The sequence below is a fragment of the Condylura cristata genome, unplaced genomic scaffold, assembly GCF_000260355.1.
Source record: "Condylura cristata isolate star-nosed mole 26May11 unplaced genomic scaffold, ConCri1.0 scaffold00020, whole genome shotgun sequence".
In the NCBI taxonomy this organism is placed as follows: domain Eukaryota; kingdom Metazoa; phylum Chordata; class Mammalia; order Eulipotyphla; family Talpidae; genus Condylura; species Condylura cristata.
This window is the reverse complement of record NW_004567121.1, coordinates 9,504,544-9,526,777: the sequence shown is the minus strand read 5'-3', so window position 1 is coordinate 9,526,777 and position 22,234 is coordinate 9,504,544. Positions and strand designations below refer to the sequence as shown.

The following is a 22,234-nucleotide window of genomic DNA, read 5'->3' as shown; positions in this document are numbered from 1 at the left end:
TGGGACGCGCGGCCGGTATCCCGGCTTCCGTAGGCGGACTGCTCGAAGGCCCCGGATGTTGATGTGCCGCCTGCCCCGGAAACGGGGGCGGAGGCTAAGGGGGCGGGGGCGGTGTTGCCGAGCTCTCCGGAAGGAGACGTGGCGGCGGTTGGGTCCTAGGCTCCCCGGGCGCTTAGTCGTCCCGCCGCCGCCTCCTCCTCCTCCCCCTCCTCTCCTCTGTGAGTAGAGGAGGTTGTGGCGGCGGCTGGAGAAATCGGCGGCGGAGGATGGAGGAAGGAGGCGGCGGCGCGCGGAGTCTGGTCCCCGGCGGGCCGGTGTTGCTGGTCCTCTGCGGCCTCCTGGAGGCGTCAGGCGGAGGCCGAGCGCTCCCGCAGCTCAGCGATGACATCCCTTTCCGAGTCAACTGGCCCGGCACCGAGTTCTCTCTGGTCAGTGCCTTCTCGAGCCCCGCAGCCATCTCTCTTCTTTTGACACTAAGCGTTCGACCCCTTTCCTTAGTTCTCTACGCTTTTCCGCAGAACCTGGTTTGGCGCACGCCTCCTTCCCCAATCCAAAGCTTCATTTACCCTGCGTTCATTCATACGGCGGGTGCTGGCGAACACTTTGTGTAAATGGGCTGTCTGTGTTCAGCATAGAGATAGGGCGCTCACCTGCTCGCCCTTACAAAATCTTTGTCACTGGATCCGCTTTCCAAGACTGCCACGCTATAGAAGAAGCTTTTTTAGACCTCGACCTCGCCGAGCGCACACATTCATCTCTTTGGAAAGTCACACGCAGCTCTTCTTTTACCGGTAGCCTTCGCCTGCAGTATTAACACACCACCCAACCCACACAACCATTTCTACTACAGATACAAGTTCTCTTACATTCGCTTTGCAAACACACATGTGTACACACACACACACACAACGCACAACACTTTTCCCTTTAAAGTTGTTCTAATTGGGCTGTTAGGCTGGGAGATATTAACTACGCTCTGCAGAAATCCTTACAGTTCTGATGTATTACGATTATTATTTAAGACACTAAAACATAAAATGTTAGGATCAGTTTTCCTGCAGTGAAAAACTTATAATCCATTAGTAATGAAAATTTGCAGTCTCTCTGCCTTTGGGGAGTAGACTACTGAAAAGTCTTCCTCTCCAGTAGCAGACCGATAAAAATTTTACCTTTATGATACTTATTGCATAGTAATTAATTCATTTATTTCAAATTGAAGTCCTAGAAAATGCAAACTTTTTAATAATATCCTTATTCCCATTACGTGCATCATTCAGCTTAGTATTTTATTGTAGCTCATTGAAACATTAATAAGTATTGCCCTTGTTTCAAGGTTTGAATAATAGATGTCATCATTACCACAACAGTTTGCAAATACTGGTTTTTGCTAGCATTTCACACCTGGTTGTTTCTACATCTCTGTTTTCAGTTCTCCCAGACTAGTAGTTAAATGGTTCTCAAGTTTATCTAAATAAATTTCTCTATAGTAAGTCAGGTTTTTCTTTGCATTATGCTATGACATATTGATATATTAAGAGTTTATTTTAAATCAGATATATATCAGTGGGTATGTAGTGAATATACTTTAATCCAACCTTTGTTATTGTTTACAAGACCACACTTGGAATAATGTGGTCATTAAAATATTTTACTCTTGCATCTCTGTGTGTGTGTGTGTGTTAATTAATGCTAATGTGCAGAAATCCTTACTGTTTCTGAAAACTTACCCATAAGTAGAGGATGAAAACAAACCTCTTTAGAGGTTACATCAAATTGTCATTCACTTTTCTTTCTGGCACTGTTTGCTCCATTGAAAAATATTTCAGAAAAATATTCAAGTCTTAGTGTATACTGTACCAACCTTTTACCTGTCAATTTTTTTTAGAAATTTCACTTTAATTATTTTATTTGTCATTGCAACATAATCTAAGATAGGCATATTTGAAGATTTGGGAGTATTTTTTTCTTTTGGGAAAAATGTAAGAGATGATCTTCTATGAGTGCACAAAAGATCTGTGACTCACAAAAATAAGGTAGAAGAGTCATTTTAATTGGTCTCTTGATATTTTCTTAATTACTTATATATATATTTTATATTTTTTAAACCTTTTATAATCTTAAGTCTTTACACTTTATGTAATTGAAACCACTGCCCTCACCTGGCACTGGTTTTTTTGTTTTTAAATAGATAGTTTTAAATAGATATTTGTAGATATCAAAGCAACTGCATGAACTATAAGTGCTTCTGTCCCTCTGTCATCTGAAATTAGACTAGATTAAAAGATTTTTTAACTTCAAAATTCTTCTGCATTTTAAGTTAATATCCTGTCATCCCATATCAGAACAATACATATTCTTTACATTCTTGCTGTCATATAACTTAGAAAAAGTATTAAGCAAAAAAAGAGTACATATTGTTAAATAAAATGTTTACTGGTTTCTTGCTTTAATTTTGTTTTTGTATATGTTTTTTTCCTTCTGAAATAACATGCGTCAATAGTGTTCAGTTGCTCCTTACTTCATAGAGTTAATGGATTTCACCAGAACAAAACCTCAACATCAATTTTCTCTCTAGTTCTGTTATTTATATTGAATATATTCTCACTCAGAAACTCCCCAACACTACACTAGGGAACTATAGTGACCAACTCTGTGTTTCAATTCATGTTTATATGTTGAAAAGTTGCACCATTGAGTTTATTTTACAGCCCCTCCCAAGGTAGAAATTCTGTCTCTCATCCTCTAAATCCTTCTAGATTCATGACAAACATTGAAATATTTACCATGCTAAAGTAGTTTTATAGTTCCTTAACCTTAAAGTAGCCCGTCCCCTTTGATTGGCTTCATTAAATTAAAATGTTATCAAATCATTAATATTGCTTTAATATTTATATAAAACAAGATTGTTATTCTTCTGTTTATAAAAAGTTCTTTTAAAAAGCAGTCCAGTGCCATTATTGAAGAGTATAAAGTAATTTTTAAAAATGTTAACAAAAGCTGATTCAGGTATGTTAATACAGTTAAGAACACAACAGTCTATTTGAGTTTATCTCTAGACTGTGCTGCTCTCTAGTTAGCTATGTGAGCAAATTAATTAAGCTCTGAATTTTGGTTTCCTCTTCAGTAAAGTGAGGACCAATAAACTGTTAAATGTAAAGGACTTTAAACATTATTGTATATAATAATGTGTAATAATATAATAATATACAATATTGTATATTATAGCAAATAGCTAGTACTTACTGCTTTTTTGTTGTTTTATTGTCTTCAGGTAACATTACTATAACTTGCATTTGTGTTTAAGATGACATTAATATCAGGTAGTATTATGATTAAAAGCTGTTATTGTTCAGTGACGAAAAGAATAAAGGTACTTAATGATTCTTTTCTTGCCAAAGATAGCCAGATATTAGTGGTTTCACAGTAAAAGGGAAAGACTGAAAGTTGAATTATCATGACTGTGCAAAATACCTTATTAGTTAGTGACATGTTTACTATCACAAAGCAGTTTTCTTTATAGCTAAATGTCAATCGAAGTGGTCATACTTAATTTGTGAATTTGCTTGAATACGTTATGATTTCACTTACATGGAATTTTTTCCATCAAATTCATAGAACAAACAAATTCTGGTTGCCAAAAGTGGGAGAGGGGCTTCAAAATCCGGGAGGGGGCTCAAACACTACAAACTTTCAATTATAAATATTTCATGGTGGTGAAATATAAAGCATGCCAACTATTCATATTGTATTGCATATTGAAAAGTTGCTGAGAGAGTAGATCTTAAAAGTTAATCAAAAGAAAATTGTGTTACTCTATGTGATGATGCAATATATACAAATATTGACTCATTAGATAGCAAAGCTAGTTTTATGGGAGTTACATTTAGGTGTTTAGAAAATAATTTACAATAAACTTAAGGGTATGTTCTTAAAGTACCATAGATTCTCACAGGAGTGATAATTGTTAATGAGTAGGATTCTGTGATACTCATTCATTGCCTCTCAGTACCTTTTAATCCATACTTTAACTTCAATTTATTACATTACTCTTTTTTTTTTTACTCCACAGTTTATTTTTGATCATTTTTCTCTGTTATAACTCCAGAATGAAATTTGTCATCCTCCTGTTGTCATTGAAAGTTATGTAAAATCATTTCCCTGCCTTTGGAAATATGTTTTAAAAGTCCTGTCTCGAAATGGTAAATTAGTTTGACCTAGGGCTATAAGTTACTTAGTGTGATACAATATAGCTAGAGAAAGTAATATGTTGTTTTGTTCTGTTTCTAGCCAACAACTGGGGTTTTGTATAAAGAAGATAATTATGTCATCATGACAACCACACATAAGGAAAAGTATAAATGCATTCTCCCCCTTGTGACAAGTGGAGATGAGGTAAAATTTTATAAATATATTGATAATCTATCAACATATTGCAACCGCATACTTTAAAATAAAATTGATGGACAGGTTTCTCAATAATTCTGTTTTTACCATAAAAAATAACCACTTTATTATTCCCAAAGTCATTGATCTTTACAGTTCAACTTGGCAAAATCAGCAACTATTTATTGTTTTGGGAGACTAAAGCCACACTTGCTTGCTTTTAAAGAAATAAAGGTTTTGAAACAAGACATAATTTTTATATGTGTATGTGACATTTTTTTAGTCAAAGTTTCTAATAAACATATAGGTATCTAACTCCCACTACCTTAGCTCATGCCCATTTCTTCTACATAAAATCCCTTACCTGCCCCCTATAGATCCTTCAAGGCAGTGTCTTCTTTTAAGATGAAACAGGAAAGACAGCACGGTCAAATGGGAATGACACCAGTCTAGGAACCACGAGGCTGAGGTGTAGGCTACAGTTAGTTGTAAAACCTTGTACAAATTTGAAACTCATTTTCTTCACTCATTAAATTTAGTAACACAACTACATACTATTTTTTATAATTTGTTAAGTTAGAAATACTAAAATAAGTGAGTTCTTTCATATGTTTGTTCAGATTTGAAATCTGTGAAAGGTAGCTATCCACTTCATTTATATTGAAATTCAGAATTCAAATACACCTACATGGCAATAACACATACATGACATTCAACCTGAAATGTAAAAATATACAGAAAGCTGAAAAATACCTTAAAACTTTCCGATATGTATAATACACATTTTAACTATTCTGAGAGTTTAATAGCTAGAATTTGTTTGGATGCAAATATTTGAAAATTCTGTAATAGGTATGTAAAAATTATCTGACTAGTTTTCTAAATTATTCTGTCTTGATATTTCATACTTTAATTCTTTTTAAAGAAGTGACATACACCAAAGAATCTTTTTAAAGATTTTGACTTATTTCCCCCTTTCATTTCCAAGCATATGTGATTTAATGAATTAATATCCTGTCAGTAGAGTTGGGTGAAGTTCTAGAATAACAGCAAGTATTAAACTCCAGTTCTTTCTTAGGAGGAAGAAAAGGATTATAAAGGCCCTAATCCAAGAGAGCTATTGGAGCCACTATTTAAGCAAAGCAGTTGTTCCTACAGAGTATGTATTTGTTTTTGTTTACTTGATATAACTAGAAAATAAATTTCCAAGAGCCAGTATGACCTTAGAAATCATTGAGCATTTTTTCTTTATTATGTTCTATCAAATTGTTAATAGTATTTTGTTTAATAAAGTTCTAGTATAGTATATGCAGTGGAAGCCTAATAACACTAATCTTAAAAATACCATTTCCAAATATCTTTGATGATTGTTCAGATCAACAAGTATTGTTATGTACAATTTTAATACTAAAAATGTGAATTAACTATTTCTTAGGCTGTATAGAAAATTATCCCAAGCGAGGTGAGTATTTCAGATTCAGATGTATTCCATAATGTACTTCCTTTGTGGAACTTCTACGTGCAACTAGTGAAAACAATGAATAAAATTCAGAAACTGTCTTTTTCTGAGACAAATAACTGTCCAAAAAACTTACCTTAAATCTTGGGGAAATTGACTTATCTACTTACATTATCAGAAAGTACTTCAGTTGAGTTTTGTGGTGTTTGGCTATTTAAATGCGTCAATCTTTCTTAGATTGAGTCCTATTGGACTTACGAGGTATGTCATGGAAAACACATTCGGCAGTACCATGAGGAGAAAGAAAGTGGTCAGGTATGTTTTTATTCAAAATGTGAAATATGAAACTTTTGAAAACTTTAATAATGAGATTAATATTTGAAAAATTTTATTCTTGAAAAATATTTTGCAAAGTACTTACTACATTTTTATTTTTTTAATATAGAAAGTAAATATTCACGAATACTACCTTGGGAATATGTTGGCTAAAAACCTTCTGTCTGAAAAAGGTTTGTTTCTACAGAGTGATTTTATAGTTTTAAAATAAATGTACTCATTGGAATGTAAAAGATTTGGTTGGAAACAAGTATGGTGAGATAAAGATATTATTTTTATATAGTACTAGATTTTTGCTTGATGTAATCACTTTTTACATGTGGATATAGACATGTAGATGTATCCCCCAAATTGTGAAATATACCTACTGTATATTCAAATCAGTTACTAATATAAATTTTTTCAGTGAGATAAAAATACTAACCAAAAAAATTATTGTGGCCCATTTTTATGCCTGAAATTAGAATATTTCCTAGGTAAAAATATATTTTAATATTACTGACTTTTCAAACAAAATAATTTCAAGGAAACTAAAAATAGTGTGATAAAAATTATGTATGTTTGGTGTCTTTTTTAGAAGTTATAAGGTTAAAAAATTTATTAGAAGCTTTGTCGTCTGTATTTTATATATGTCACTGGTAATTCTGTCATTTACCTTACTCTTTTATATTATTCCGTAGAACAAGAAGCAGAAGAAAATGAAAAATCAAAAGAGGCAAGTGACAAATGGTTATTTTTTACTTTTAACATCTATTGTTAATGAAGCATGAATTCATACAACTTAATTGATAGACAATATGTTCTTTCACTCTCAAAATCTTCACAGTAATAGGGCAAAGAAAACTCACCATATTTAAGCTTTTCTGTGAAAAGCTACACTGATATTTTTATTTTAAGATCACACAAAAATACTAGCAAACATATATCTGGGAAAGTTTCTGCAATAGTACTGTGTATAACTTCTGTGCTTAGCATTGATTCCCGCTAAGTTGGAATTATAAGAGCATTTGCATTGTTTCTTTTGTTTGGTCCCCTTCTCCTGTGTGTAGAACAAGTAACCTATATATGTACAGAACAGCTGCCAGACTGCAAGCATCTTAAAAGCAGGGACTGTCTTCTATCTCTTTATCCCGCAGTGCAAACCAGAGTGCCATACATAATGTAGGCACTTCATAAATGACTGAAAATAGGATTATTTAAAAAGAATGATTCCTAATCGTATTTTTTTTTTAATGTTATATGCCCGTGTAATTCAAGTAATTACCGAAATCTAAAAATATCCTTAGGGTTTGAATAGCTTATTGACAGAGGATATTTCTATACCTGATTTCTCATCATAAGGGTAATTTTATTAGAAGTAAAATGAAATAACAAAAGTTTTAAAACATTTCTTAGAGTCCTGTAACTTAAAAGGGTGGCTTTGGTGGCGCGGGAGGGGGGCTTGATAAGCTAAGTATAGACACATAGCATTGCTGTTTTAAAAGATTTTAATTTTACAGACTACCTTTGAGATAAAATATTTATTTACTGTGGCTCTGGAGAATAGCAAGATGGAATTCAAAGTGTGAAATGATAAAGGAAGAGGAAGAAAAGGGTAAGGGAAGAAAACTAACATTTATTGAGCCCCAAATATAAGCCAGATACTGTGCCAGGCATATGACAAAAGGTAATGCTTAATTCTCCCCACAATCTTTGATTATATAGTATTATTCAACTTTTATAAATGACAAAAATTGAAATTTCATAGAACTCATACAAATAGCAAATTCAAAGCTTGGATTTGAATATAGTATTTTCTAATTCCAATGACTGGCATGAAAATAGCATCTAGGAAATCTCAAGTGTTTTTCCCTGAAAACATGTATTTATTGCATGTTTGGACATGGCACTGACAGGGTACCAAAGTGATACAAGATGAGCTCCCTGCCTCCAAAGAGCTTGCTTGGAGATAGTAAAACGTTCACATTAGATTTTCATGTGGGTGTATGTAGACAAGCATATGGGAGCTAACTCCTTAAGAAACCTGCTGAGGCGAACTCCTTTAATCCCCATTTCATGGAAATATTCATCATTTGTACTCTGCTGACACTAAGTAGATGTATAGGGGGGTTATATATTGTATGTCTGTTAGTAACAGTGAAGAATAAACAGATTAATGGACCACCAGTACAATGTTTAGATTCCTGATTTAGAAGATAGTTTTTGCTAAGAAGTCCCACTTTTTAACAAATCAAACTGCAAATATAGAATCTTAAGGCAGCCATTTACTGATGGTTTACTCAGAAAGTTCTTATTAGTACAGTGAATTACTGTATTTTAGCTTCATCTTTCTTTCAAACTTAAAAATAGTTCATATTAATCATAATATTATAACATGTACATACTGAACATTTTAATTTTATTTTTTCCCCACCCACCCCCAAATTTTAATTTTAGAATCAAGTAAAATGTTTGCTTTTTGTTGTATTGAACTAGCTCGAAAAATATTTGTTTGATCAAATAATTACTTAACGAATCAAAAGAGTATTTGAGGGAGAACTTACAGAAATGTTTCTTTCAGTTAATAGATAAAATATAATTTATTTCTTTCAGAATAAGTTCTTCTCTCATCCTTACCCCTGCCTCCATTTCTAATAAGAAGTCTATCTTATACTCTTCTTTTTAAGATTCCCACTAAAAATATCGAAGGTCAGATGACACCCTACTATCCTGTGGGAATGGGAAATGGTACACCTTGTAGTTTGAAACAGAACCGGCCCAGATCAAGTACCGTGATGTACATATGTCATCCTGAATCTAAGCATGAAATTCTTTCAGTTGCTGAAGTTACAACTTGTGAATATGAAGTTGTCATTTTGACACCACTCTTGTGCAGTCATCCTAAGTATAGGTAGGATGTGGGTTTAATATTTCAAACATAAAATGCACTCATGTCTTAAAGTCTTTGTTCTTAACTTTACTGCTTTTTCCTTATTGAATAGATTCAGAGCATCTCCTGTGAATGACATCTTTTGCCAATCACTGCCAGGATCACCATTTAAACCCCTCACCCTGAGACAGTTGGAACAACAGGAAGAAATACTAAGAGTGCCTTTTAGGAGAAATAAAGAGGTATGAGAATTATCTTTTTTTTCTTTTTTTTTTTTCTTTTTTTTTTATGAGGATTATCTTAATGGTATTTTCTCAGTGCTCCATTTTTCAAATGTCAACATATGTTAATGTTAATTGTTTCTGTAGTAAGTAGTAGTAACTTATTTTCCTCATGTAAACTTTAAATTCCAATTCTATTAATCCTTTTCCTACCCAGAAACCCTTAGCATTGTCTTATACTCATGACTACATAATATTTTAAGGTTTGACTTCCTATTCAGGTAGTTTTGATTTTTACCCAGTGACTAGGATTCCCAGTTAAGCCTCTAAAGAAATACATTGTAGGGTCCTTTCTGGTAGTGCAGCAAGTTAAAACACAGCACTGCTAAAGCACAGCACTGTGAAGCTAGCCACAATGACTTCTATGCAATTTCAATCTCCACCTGGGAGATGATCCACAGGGTATCATGGATCTCTCCTGTCTCACCCACTGCTCCCCTCAGCAGTGTCTTCCTTAATCTACCTGTTCTGCTCCCCATTCTGAATCTGGTGAATCCTCTCACCACTCCAGCACCTCTGGCATTTACCCCATTTCTGTATGCATAAATAAATAAAATCTTAAAAATTAAAAAAAAGTTGACTCTACCCGCACTTTAAAAAAAAAAGAGTTAAAACTGGAATTATTTTCTGGTCTTGTCCTTGATTGTAATTTATTGACAGATATTCAAAAGCCAGCTTTATCAAAATGAGCTTCTTAAATCCCAGCATAATTACTTTTCAAGGAAAAGTACCAATTTAAACTACAAATGATAATGCTTTCAAAATATTTAGAATCCTTGTAAATACATGATTATATAAAAATCTTAATACTAGAAGATGAACATTACTTAAACTGATCACCCTCATTTCAGAATTTGCTAAATATAGTTTATTACACATAGCTTTTAAAAATTTATATTTGCATTTTAAGGAGCAGTAATGAATGCATTGCTTCTCTTCTTCCTACCTCTTTCCCTTATCTTGCTGCAGTTTTCAATATGCAGCATTATTCTTTTTCTTCACTAACCTTACCATAGGTCTTTGAATATAGTAAGAGTCATACATAAAATTCAAGATTCTTTCAAAAGTAAGAAATCATTTTGACAGTCTTTGCTCTTCCTTAACTTTGTATAAATGGTCAATAACAAGAGCAGATGAAAAAAGGAGATAACATCTGCTCCAAATTTACTTGAAACCCTTTTATCTTTAAATTTTTTTATTATTTTATTCAATTATAATTAGATTTTTATTTCCTCAGTTCTCCAGTCACTGTCAGCACCTAGTTAACCAATCAAATCTAACTCATTAATCTCTTGCTTAGCTGTCTTCTCTCCAGCCTACCTCTGTACTCCCTTACTTAGATTCTCTTACTTGGGTTACTACAATTCTGAAGTTGTCTCCCCACCTTCAGATTTGCCAACTATTCCTGTTCCCTGCCACTAATAAGGTAATTGCTTAAAAATATGACCATGGGCGCAGCAGACCTCTCCTGGCCCGCCTGCTGCTCCCCTCAGCAGTGTACTTCGTCAATCTGCCTGTTCTGCTCCCCCTTCTGTCTCTGGTGAAGCCTCTCACCACCCCCTGAGCCTCTGGCCTGTACCCCAGTTCTGTATGCACAAATAAATAAATCTTTAAAATATATATATATATATATATATGAACATGGGCCCTCCCTGGTGGCACAGCGGGTTACAGCACAGCACTAAGAAGCTGAAGCCACTTCAGCATGAGTTCGATCCCCACCCCAGAGATGGTCCACATGGCGTGGCAGCGTCTCTCCTGACCCGCCCACTACTCCCATCAGCAGTGTACTTCATCAGTCGGCCTGTTCTGGTCCCCACCCCGTCTCTGGTGAATCCTCTCACTGCCCCTGCACTTCCAGCCTGTACTCCAGCTCTGTGTGCATAAATAAAGAAATCTTTAAAAAAAATGACTACATCATTCGTGTCTCTGTCTAAAACTCATAAAAGATAATATCTAAAATCTTAGCATTATATAGTTTTCTACTACATAGTTTTCCACCTGCTTATTTCTCTAGTTTTACATATCAGTTCATCCCCCCCCCATCTTTGCTCTTATTCCTCAGGTTCATATGCATATTTTTTTAAAGATTTACTTATTTATCTATGCATTTATGCATAAAAGAGCTGAGGTAGAGGCTAGACTTATGAGGGTGAGAGGATTAAACAGAGACAGAGTGGGGAACAAAATAGGAAGAATGTCTGAAATGCACTGCTAAGGGGAGCAGTAGGTGGGTCAGGAGAGATCTGCTGGATAGAACTTGCGCTGCAGTGGCTACAGACAGCTTCATAGTGCTGCACTCCAACCCCTTGAGCCACGAAGGAGAGCCCCAGGTTCACATGTATATGCAAACACAAACATAAGACACATTTACAGTTGTTCATATAAATCACAAATTAATTACATTTTAAGAATTGATCAAGAGTTTTTTCCTTTGTGAAATCTTCATTCTAAATCTTAGTCAAAATCTATTGAATCACCTCTACCTCTGTGAATCTGCTTTTCCCAACTCCTTTCTTAATAGGCATCAGTCTAGTCCTTACTAATTGCAGGTTCCTTCAGTCCTGCTATTTTGAATATTATAACCAATATTCATATTCACACTCCCTTTGTTACTCTTTATTCTGCTTTTTATCCTTCCTTTACCCACACTTACCAAATTTTCCAAAGATACAAAATCTAACAAATAACAGTACTCAATTATGAAACAAAATTATAATTAAATATGGATGAAACTAACATTTGTCTAGAATTTTATACTATTAACTTTTGCAAAACTAATTTTATGAAAAGTACATTAAAAATGAGTAGACAACTGTTATTTTCCAAGTTTTTTTATAGTTTTGAAAATAGTAACAAGTGATCACTGGGGGAAAAAAATAAGTATGGCACAAAAGCCCTTAAACATGTCTATTTTATTTTAGGAAGATTTGCAGTCAACTAAAGAAGAGAGATTTCCTGCAATCCACAAACCTATTGCCGTTGGTTCTCAGCCAATGCTCACTGTTGGAACAACCCACATTTCCAAACTGACAGATGATCAACTCATAAAAGAGTTCCTTAGTGGTTCATATTGCTTTCATGGGGTGAGAAGTAAATTTAGATTTTTTTATCTTACAGTTTTTACATATCACTTATTTAGTCCAGGGGCATCAGCAGCAATGGACAAAATTTTTGTCTATAGAAAAATGATAGGATGCTGTAAACTTCCCAGTAAACATTTTCTCTCTGCATCTTCCTATTAATATAATCTAACCCAGAGCCATGATAGTGTTTTCTTTATTCACTAGCCAAAACTTGACCTGTACTTGACAGAAAAAAAATAGGTAACTGATTTGTAATTCTGGTTGGTGCTGTCAATGATTGCATCACCTCAGTTTTAGTTATATAGCAATCATGTTTAAAAGTTAAGTTGACATCTGCAAAGGTGAGATTTTCTTCCAATTCTCCAATTGGGAATTTTCATTTTATTTTATTTTACAAAGAAAGTACAATTTATTCTCCATATTTAGCAATTTTTTTTTCACTTCTCAGTAATTTGTAATTTTCAACCTCATAATTGCTATTAGTTATCTTTAAAATCATATATGTTGCCATCACTATCATGTGGTAATATTGAGAGAGGCCCAACTCCCAACTCCCCTTTTTCTGTACGTAATTGATTTTTTTTTTCCTTTAGGGTGTTGGCTGGTGGAAATATGAGTTCTGCTATGGCAAACATGTACATCAATACCATGAGGTATAGAATAACATTTACATCATTTTACCACTGGGCGGTTTAAGTTTTTTTTTTTATGAGATGATTTTAATATGGAGATGCTCATCAAAGTATCTTTAAATTCTAGAAAATAGAAATGTCCACGTTTACTAAGTCTATTGTATTAACGTGTTTCTTAACTACCCAGATTCTAGTATTACTCTAAGCTAGGGAAATAAAAAAATTTAAAAAATAATAAATAAGTTTTAAGACTATTGGGGCCCTCCCTGGTGGTGCAATGGGTTAACTGAAGTGCAACAACCACTTTAGTATGTTCTACCCCCTGCCAGGAGGGTGACCCACATGGCACAGCAGACCTCTCTTGTCTCACCCACAGCTCCCTTCAGCAGTGGATTTCTATAGATCTGCCTGTTCTGTTCCCTACACTGTTTCTGGTAAATCTCTTACCCCCCCCCCCACACACACACACAAACATACCCTCTGGCTTGTACCCCAGCTATTGTATGCATAAATAAATAAATCTAAAAAGAAAAGAGAGTAGGAGGAAGGACAAAAAGAAAGGAAGCCCACAGATGAGACCAATATGTAATGTTTAAAAGAGGGGGGAAATGAAATGGGCAAGGGGTTTCTGAATAGTCTTATGTCAATACCAAAATGAGTATTGCATCATATGAATACTGGCAAAACCAGTAATAGCTTAAAGATTTGCATTTGAATGAGTAAAGTAAGATGAAGATAGGCTCAGTGTCACTGCAAGGTAAGAGAGACCAGAGATTTAATTAAGAAACACAGTAATACTTGATTGTGTTATGTAGGTAAGGAGATTTGAATTCTTAAACCAGGGTGATCTGTTGGTAGTAGAAGTATAGGGGAAGAGTCTGAAGCTGGAACATCTCCAGGAAGAAAAAAATTGATCACACCAATAGATATAAGGGAGGAAGGAAAATAGAAAAGTCAGCTAGAACTACATCTGGAGCTAGCCTGACTAAAAAGTAGTTTCCTATTTCAGAAAAAAACAAACAAAAGAGCAAAGATAATGAGCTCAAATTTCTACCCTTCCAGTTTGACTAGCATTCTACATAGAAATACAGCTACCCAGGCTATTGATGAGGATAAAAACCATAGCTTATAGGTCACTAGCATAAATGCCTACTTGATGATGTCAAGCATGTATTATCAAATATTTTTTCATACATTAGGACAAGGATAGTGGTAAAACCTCTGTGGTTGTGGGGACATGGAACCAAGAAGAGCATATTGAATGGGCTAAGAAGAATACTGCTAGAGCCTATCACCTTCAAGACGATGGTACCCAAACAGTCAGGTAAAGATTAATTTTACTTGCCATTGAATCTGATTAGTAGAATATTAAAAACTCAGAATATTGAAACACATGAAATTTAAACAGTTCATAAAATCTCTAGGCAGTTTTTTCAGGGACATCCTTCAGGTTAAGTTTGTTTTCTTAGGGAAGCAACACAGGTCATAGGAGGTCAGAGCACAGTTTCTGGAAAGAGAGAACCTGGGTTCAAATACCAATTAGAAGAAAAGAGCAAATTTCAATCACATACATGTGGGAAACTCACTTTGGGGCATCCTGAGCTAAGGAATAAGAGAAGAGCCTGGAGCTTCAGGGAGAGATGAGGAGGTCACATGGGTGGGACACAGTAACTCATGAAGATGACCAGATATCTACCCTCTGATTAGATGTACCCCTGCCATGTAGATAAGTTTCTCCAATAGAAATGTTACTTTTGATAAAAATCTCAATTCTGGGTGATACCCCCAGTTTTCATTCTTTTAGATAATTAAGGGAGTGGTAAAACTCTTAGGAACCTAGATGCCCTCACCTGCCCTCAGTTCAGGGTAATCCTCATGCCAAAATTAATTGTATATCGTTAACTTTAAGAGACAACTTTTTTTTTTCTTTCTTTCTTTTTAATAATAGGATAGTTTATTTTTACATCATTTTGTGCCATTTTCCATCTCAGTTGTAATCCCTGTGGGCTTCCCTCCACCAATTCACCCATGTGCCATCACCATAGTCCAGTGTACTCCCCCCTCCCCCATTTTTGATCCCATTCCCCACTCCACCCCCTTGAAATGCAAAGAACTTTTTTCTTTTAAGCAATTTAACCTTAAACTCTTTGTATACAATGAAATAATTACAAGTTAAAGATGCAACAGAGCAGTAATTTCCCCCTGCACAGAGGGTTCTTCTGATGCCTGCTCTGGATATGTTTTTTGTTTGTTTGTTAAAGGTTTATTTATTTATTCATACAGGGATTCATACAGGGGCTGGGGTGCAGGCCAGAGGTGCAAGGTATGAGAGTATTCACCAGAGAGCGCTGAACATCTTGATGAGGTCCATCCTTCATTACTTTGCCCAAACTGAAAAAAAAACTTACACCTAACTTTTCTTATCATTTTTGTGCTTCTTAGGGTTGTTGTGACATTTAAATGAGGTGATTCTTGTAAAGCATATGGGGTAAACCCTGGCTGGCTGCCTTAAACAGTGGTGGTGTAATGGTATAATGAGTGGTGATTATGTTCATGATAATGGGTCATTTCCAGGTGTTTGACTGTAGGCTATTAGAAAGCATTTGCCTCTTCCCATGTACTGTTTATCTCTTATCTCTTACAAGTTATTTAATACTTATAAGTTATTTATCTCTTAACTCTTACAGGTTATTTATCTTTTATCTCTTATAAGTTATTTAATTCTGCTTGAAAATACTTTAGTGTTTCCCTTCATTATTTAAACATCATGAGGTAGTGGTTGAAAATAGTTGAACAGTGACATCTTAGAAAACTTCTTCATACCTGTCTTGGTCTATACATATATATTTTATTGGTATCACAGAAGTAAGTTTAGCTCCTGTTTCACAAGAATAACTAAGCTTTAGCTTTTACTGAGTGAATTTTAAATTATTCATTGTTTTTCCATTGTGCTAATTTTGCCCTTCTTACTAGCATAGATGGTATTGAGAAACCTGGTTTTCAGTGTGCTGACCAAAATAAATTTAATAAAATGAAGAAGTAGGCATTTCACTATTAAAGTATACTATTCAGTATATTGTTTTTCTTATGCTTATATATGTTACATGTGAAAATAGCTTATGGTATCATGTGTAACAAATACTGAAACACAGGAACGTGAGATTAGCAAAAGTAAAGCTTTTTCAGATTCTGTTCATTGAAATGTATCACTTGACCTATGCTCTACTACAGTACTACTTACAAAATGGGGCAGAGGGCCCTCCCTGGTGGCGCAGCAGGTTAAAGCACTGCACTAAGAAGCTTAAGCCACCTCTGCATGTGTTCGATCCCCACCTGCCCGGGAGGAGATCCACATGGTGCGCAGTCCTCTCCTGACCCGCCCACTGCTCCCCTCAGCAGTGTACTTCAGCAGTCGGCCTGCTCTGCTCCCCATTCTGTCTGGTGAATCCTCTCACCCTCCGCATCTCTGGCCTTTACCCGAGTTCTGTATGAATAAATAAATAAATCTTTTTTTTTTAAAAAAAAAACGGACAGAGATGGAGGGAGGCTGGGAAGAAGAAAGAACTGTTCTGCAAAGTAGCAAACAATATGTAGAGCTGGGGAAATAGTTTTCCTTTTAAGCAATTTGACCTCAACTGTTTGTATCAAAGAAATAATAAGCAAGTTAAAGATACAGGGGCAGAGCAGACATTTCCCCCTGCCCTTATAGACTCTTACTCTTGTCAAGTATTTAAATTAACATTAGACAAATTAATAGGAGAAAAAAACAAATTTAACTGCTTACATAGGGAGAATCCTCATGAATGCAGATTTAAAGCCACTAGAGTACAGTGAAGGTTATATGTATCCTGAACTAAGGAATGGTGTAAGCACTCGGACTTTAAGGAAAGAGATAAAGAACTCATGATAAAGACCAGATGCTCAGTAATTAAATGTTAACTTTGCCATACCAATAGGTTTCTCAGATAGAAAGGTTATTTTGATAAAACTCCTAATTCTGGGTGATAACTCCAGTTTTCATTCTTCTAGGTAGTTAAGGCTGTATTGCGTGAAAGTTGATCATGAGCCTAAAGGGCCTCAGTGACCTCAGGTCAGAACAGTACATCTGCCAAACACTGCATTGGGTTCTTCTCAGGCTGGTCAAGGTGAAGAGGGAGGCTGTCCTTCAAAGATTTTTCTTAACCAGACCACTATGAAGTATCTGAGCTTTGTATTCTCTTTACGAGTCTATAACTAATGCAAAACTGATTCCTCTGCTCATCTCATCTTATGCTTACAATTACTCTGAGTTAGTGAAGTGTTACTTTAATAAAGCTGATGTGTTTCTCTGATTCAGGATGGTGTCACATTTTTATGGGAATGGAGATATCTGTGATATAACTGACAAACCAAGACAGGTGACTGTAAAACTAAAGTAAGTTGGACTATCAAATGTTTTATGCATTTCTCTTCATACGATTCCTATTGACAAGAATTCATACTAATATGAGTAGTTACATTTCTAATAAGTTATAGATTATTTTTATTGTCATAACATTACTATTCTAAAATGCTAAAATTAACATTTTTATAATTATTAAATTGTTATTACAACTACTTACAAGGGCCTCTTACATGGGATTGCTATCTAGCTTAACAAGAAAGTAATTCAAAAATCATATGATTTAGGCAGTGTGTTAAAAGTACTCTCTGTTTTAGGTGTAAAGAATCAGATTCTCCTCATGCTGTTACTGTATATATGCTAGAGCCTCATTCCTGTCAGTATATTCTTGGGGTAAGTAAAAAAATAATACTCAAGAATTCAGTGTAAGGTTATGTTTTAATTTTTAACACTAAGTCTACAACAGCTGACATTTTTTTATTGCAGCTTAATTTATACATAATAAAATATAAAGAAAAAGTACTGACTTTGATAAGTTTTGAGAATTTCATATGTGCATATAACTATCACCCCAAACAAGGGTCTATCACTGCAGGATATTTTCTTATGCCTATTTCCTATCAGGATCTCTCAATCCTAAAGATATTCCATTCTGATTTCTGATGTCATCAATTTTGCCTCTTAATTCTAAGTAAATGTAATTTATGTAGTATGTGAATTTTTATGCCTAGCCTCTGACCCAGGTTGTCTTTCAGGCTAAGCCATGTTGTTGCATTTACATCACTTCAGTCTCTATTATGTTACTGGATAGTATTTGTTTTATATACCACATTATCCATTCAACAGACATGGATTTTATAAATAAGGCTGCTATGAATACTTTTTATTTTCTTTTTCTTTTTTACGAAAATAGTCTTCCAGTAGTCATGTTTTCATTTCTTTTGAGTATTTACCTAGGAATGAAATTACCAAATCACAGATTAGATGTATTTAACTCTTACCAAATATGTCTCTCAGTAGTAGTAGCATTTTACATCTATCAGCAACGTGTGAGTCCATTTGTTCCACATCCTCCCATCATGTTACTGTCACTCTAATTTTCTGAAATTAGTAATATTAATCATTTAAATGACTGAAATTATTAATAGTAATATTAATAAAATTTAATAATTTAAATGACTAAAATTGACAAGGTAAAAACTGACATTAAATATACACTGTCATATTTCCTCCATGAATAAACCTATGTGATAGGTAAAGGATGCTGAATATAGTAGAGAAGAAAATTAAAACCAATCGGATAGACTAATCAAATTCATAATTTGAGAAACAAAACCTAAAATGCATAACTCTATATGATAGAAGAATGAGAAAATATTTTATAAATATTAACTAGCCCATTTGAGGTTTTTATTTATGCATACAGAAATGGGATACAAGCCAGAGGTGCAGGCGTGGTGAGAGCATTCACCAGAGACAGAGTGGGGAGCAGAACAGATAGATCGATGAAGTACACTGCTGAGGGGAGCAGCAGGCGCGTCAGGAGAGGTCTGCTGTGCCAAGTGGGTCACTATCGGGGCCAGGGATCCAACTTGCACTGAAGTGGCTGTGGCTAGCTTGCAAGTACCTCATCCTTACCCGTTGTGCCGACAGGGAGGGCCCTAACTAGCCCATTTGAAAGGGCAGCAGTGGACCATTGGACCATTATGAACATGTTGTCTTATTTTAGCCATTTCAGGGATTTTTTTTTTTTTTAAATGAATACAGAACTGGGATATAGGCCAGAGGTGCAGGGGCAGTGAGAGGATTCACCAGAGACAGAGTAGGGAGCCAGAATAGGCAGATCGATGAAGTACACTACTGAGGGGAGCAGTACGTGGGTCAAGAGAGGTCTGCTGTGCCATGTGGATCACCTCCGGGGCGGGGATCAAGCTCATGCTGAAGTGACTTTAGCATCTCAGTGCTGTGCTTTAACCCTCTGTGCCACCAGAGAGGGCCCCATTTCAGGGATTTTAATTTACATTTTTCATATAAAAAATAGTGTGAGTACCCTCTCATGTGATCATTCTTATATCTTTGTAAAGTATCTGGTCAGGTTTTTTCAAAGAAAATAATTAATCTGATACTGACACAGTAGAGAGCCAGCTCAACTCCATGTACAGCAAAGACAACTAGGAATATATAGATAATAAGCTTAATGATAGGAGCTATGAATAGATAAAAACAAAAATCACAAAAAGGAGACATAAGTGGTAGAGGATCCTTCTTAAACTAACATGATTATTGACAAAGGCAGGCCAGGATTATCCTATATCAGAAGGTGAGAAAGGAGGAATTTGACTACATATGAAGAGTGTTCTCTCTTAAACTGATTTATCATGATTTTTGTTATAATTGGAGATTTTTGCTACAGTTAGATTGAACAGAGCCAAAGGGAAAAAGTACAGTCGAAAAAGAGCCCAACTCCAAAGAATATCAGTCTTTTACTCACTTTTATTGTTTGCATTTCTCTTCATCATGTCCATTTCCAGGAGTTCAAATATATGCTCGCTATGAGTTCTTTGTATTCGTATTGCACATCATGCAATCTCCGTCCCTGTGCAGACATGGCTTCCCTATTCTTATCTTTTTTTTTTTTTTTTAAAGATTTATTTCTGCATACAGAACCGGGGTACAGGCCAGCGGCTCAGGGGCAGCGAGAGGCTTCACCAGAGACAGAGTGGGGAGCAGAACAGGCAGATCGACGAAGTACACTGCTGAGGGGAGCAGCGGGCGGGTCAGGAGAGGTCTGCCGTGCCATGTGGCAGGCGGGAATCGAACTCATGCAGAAGTGGCTTTAGCTTCTCAATGCTGTGCTTTAACTGGCTGCGCCACCAGGGAGGGCCCTTATTCTTATCTTTTAATGAGCGAAAGTTTATTTTATGAAGTTCATCTGAACAATGTTTTTCTCTTTCAAGCAAATGATTTTTTTAGTTATAAGAAATTTTCTGCACTAAAGTCAAAAAGATTTCATGCTGTAGTTCCTTCTGGAAATGTTATGGTGTTACCTTTGGTTATATTAAAACTAAAGGAGATTTTCTTTGTATTTACCCTGGTTTTATTTAAATGAACTCCTTAAGATTCATGGATTGCTATCATTCATCAGTTTTGGCAAATTTTGATCAGTATTTCCTCATAGATTTCTTCTGTCCCACTCTTTTTCCTTTTTTTCTGGAATTCCAATTATGCATGTTAGTTTGAAATTGCCTCAAAAATCTTTGCTAGTTTTTCTTTTCTTCTCATTTTTTCTTTGTTTCAATATGGGTCATTTCCTGCAACTATTCTCTCATTCTGTATTCTGCATTGTCAGTCCAGCTCTTTGAATGAATTTATGTCTTGTACTTTTAATTTTTAATATCTCCACTTAGTTTTTTTTATGATTTTCTTTCTCCAAAAAGTACATAGCCATTTATTCACACTTACTTTCTTCCTTTCCCGCTGTTTCCTCCGTATTATAATTATTTCAGTATCTGATAACTTCAACACCTAGCCATGTTATACTTTCTTAGCCTTTGGTTTTAAATTCTATAAATGATTGTTTTGTTATAATCATCTAATTTTATGTTATATTAAATCCGTGTATTCCTCTCTTATTCTTGTCTTTCCCTCTGGCCTCTTTGCTTACATACAAAGTCTTCTCTACCTAGCTGGTATTTTTATGTGGATGCTTAAAATTTTTTTTCAAAAAGATCAGTGTGTAGAAATAACATTGGGTAGTTTATCCAAAACAAGGACTGTCATATATTTACCAAAACTTTTATATATTTACCAATTTTCTATACATTTACTCATTTAGCAGACTAATATGGAATAAAGAAAGTAGTCAGCAAGTTTCTAATTCTGTGTTGTTGTTCTTCTCCTTTAGGTTGAATCTCCAGTGATCTGTAAAATCTTAGATACAGCAGATGAAAATGGACTTCTTTCTCTTCCCAACTAAAGAATAATAAAGTTCAGAGAAAGAAAATACTGAAAGTCATGACAATTTCTGTCTGACCAGGTGTCTCATTTAGACTTCTCAGCCTTTGGATCTCATCTAAAGGATCATATAAAAGGACTCAACCACTTTGTGAATATATATGTGTATATAAGAGGTTATTGATAAACGTCTAAGGCTGACTTTTATGTCACTTTTTTCATTTTTGTTGTGTCTTATGAATCGGTTGTGTTTTTCTTTGGCTTGGATAGTGTGATTGCAAAATAAACCTCATCCAAGCAATGAGAGGCCAATCTATTGAACTGTCATAATTGTTACATCTATTGAAAGTTTTTAAATAATAGATTTATTATGTAAATTATAGTATATATAACTAGTTAATGAAGTAAAAATAATGAAGAATTGATAGGCAGTTGTTAACGAGAAACTATGTAAAATATGTAAATTCTAGTGCTTTAAAATCCTTCCAATAAAGTTTTATCTAGCAACTACCATCTACCAGGTATTATATTAGAAAGTGGACACATAGTGGACGCTGGTAATCTCAACAAACCTTATTTGCCTAGGTTGCTCCTTTCTCAGACTATTACCTGTTTCACTCTCCTTGACAGGAGTGTGTATTTTCCCAAACTGTATACCTGGTACAGATAGTGATGAGACGCTTGATTTAGAATGGTTTACTCTGATGAAACATACCAAGCTGGCTAGCCTTTGTACTTGACTACAGTGTAGTACAGATTTTAGATATGGGCAGCTTCACAGCACATTTATTTTAAAGTGAATAAAGTGTCCACGAGCAGAGTTGTCATGTAGTCAGTGGAAGATGATAATACA

At 35.0% G+C, this 22,234-nt stretch overlaps 2 protein-coding genes across 4 annotated transcripts in view; one reads left to right on the top strand and one right to left on the bottom strand.

The window, feature by feature from the left end:
- Positions 1-22,220, top strand: ERLEC1 (endoplasmic reticulum lectin 1). 3 transcript variants are annotated; one of them, XM_004686200.2, is made up of 14 exons: positions 1-428; positions 4,288-4,392; positions 5,462-5,542; positions 6,080-6,157; positions 6,288-6,351; positions 6,859-6,893; positions 8,845-9,068; positions 9,160-9,289; positions 12,253-12,414; positions 13,008-13,067; positions 14,246-14,370; positions 17,383-17,460; positions 17,745-17,820; positions 21,332-22,220. In XM_004686200.2, the coding sequence occupies exons 1-14, from the start codon at positions 267-269 to the stop codon at positions 21,401-21,403; spliced, it is 1,452 nt and encodes a 483-aa protein (XP_004686257.1). In that variant the 5' UTR covers positions 1-266; the 3' UTR covers positions 21,404-22,220. The 3 variants fall into 3 exon arrangements, with proteins under 3 accessions (XP_004686257.1, XP_012582891.1, XP_012582892.1); XM_012727437.1 differs by lacking the exons at positions 17,383-17,460; positions 17,745-17,820 and having other exon boundaries at positions 121-428; positions 21,332-21,582; XM_012727438.1 differs by lacking the exons at positions 14,246-14,370; positions 17,383-17,460; positions 17,745-17,820 and having other exon boundaries at positions 121-428; positions 21,332-21,582.
- Positions 1-22,234, bottom strand: part of LOC105853159 (ankyrin repeat and SOCS box protein 3) — a 102,605-nt gene that overhangs the window by 61,272 nt on the left and 19,099 nt on the right. The gene's annotated exons all lie outside the window — the stretch shown is intronic.

Excerpts from the sequence above, each read along its gene's own strand:
- ERLEC1 (XM_004686200.2), top strand. The coding sequence starts at position 267 with ATGGAGGAAGGAGGCGGCGGCGCGCGGAGTCTGGTCCCCGGCGGGCCG. Across the intron at positions 6,352-6,858 it reads AAACCTTCTGTCTGAAAAAG|AACAAGAAGCAGAAGAAAAT; the intron begins GTTTGTTTCTAC and ends ATTATTCCGTAG. Across the intron at positions 17,461-17,744 it reads CAGGTGACTGTAAAACTAAA|GTGTAAAGAATCAGATTCTC; the intron begins GTAAGTTGGACT and ends TCTCTGTTTTAG.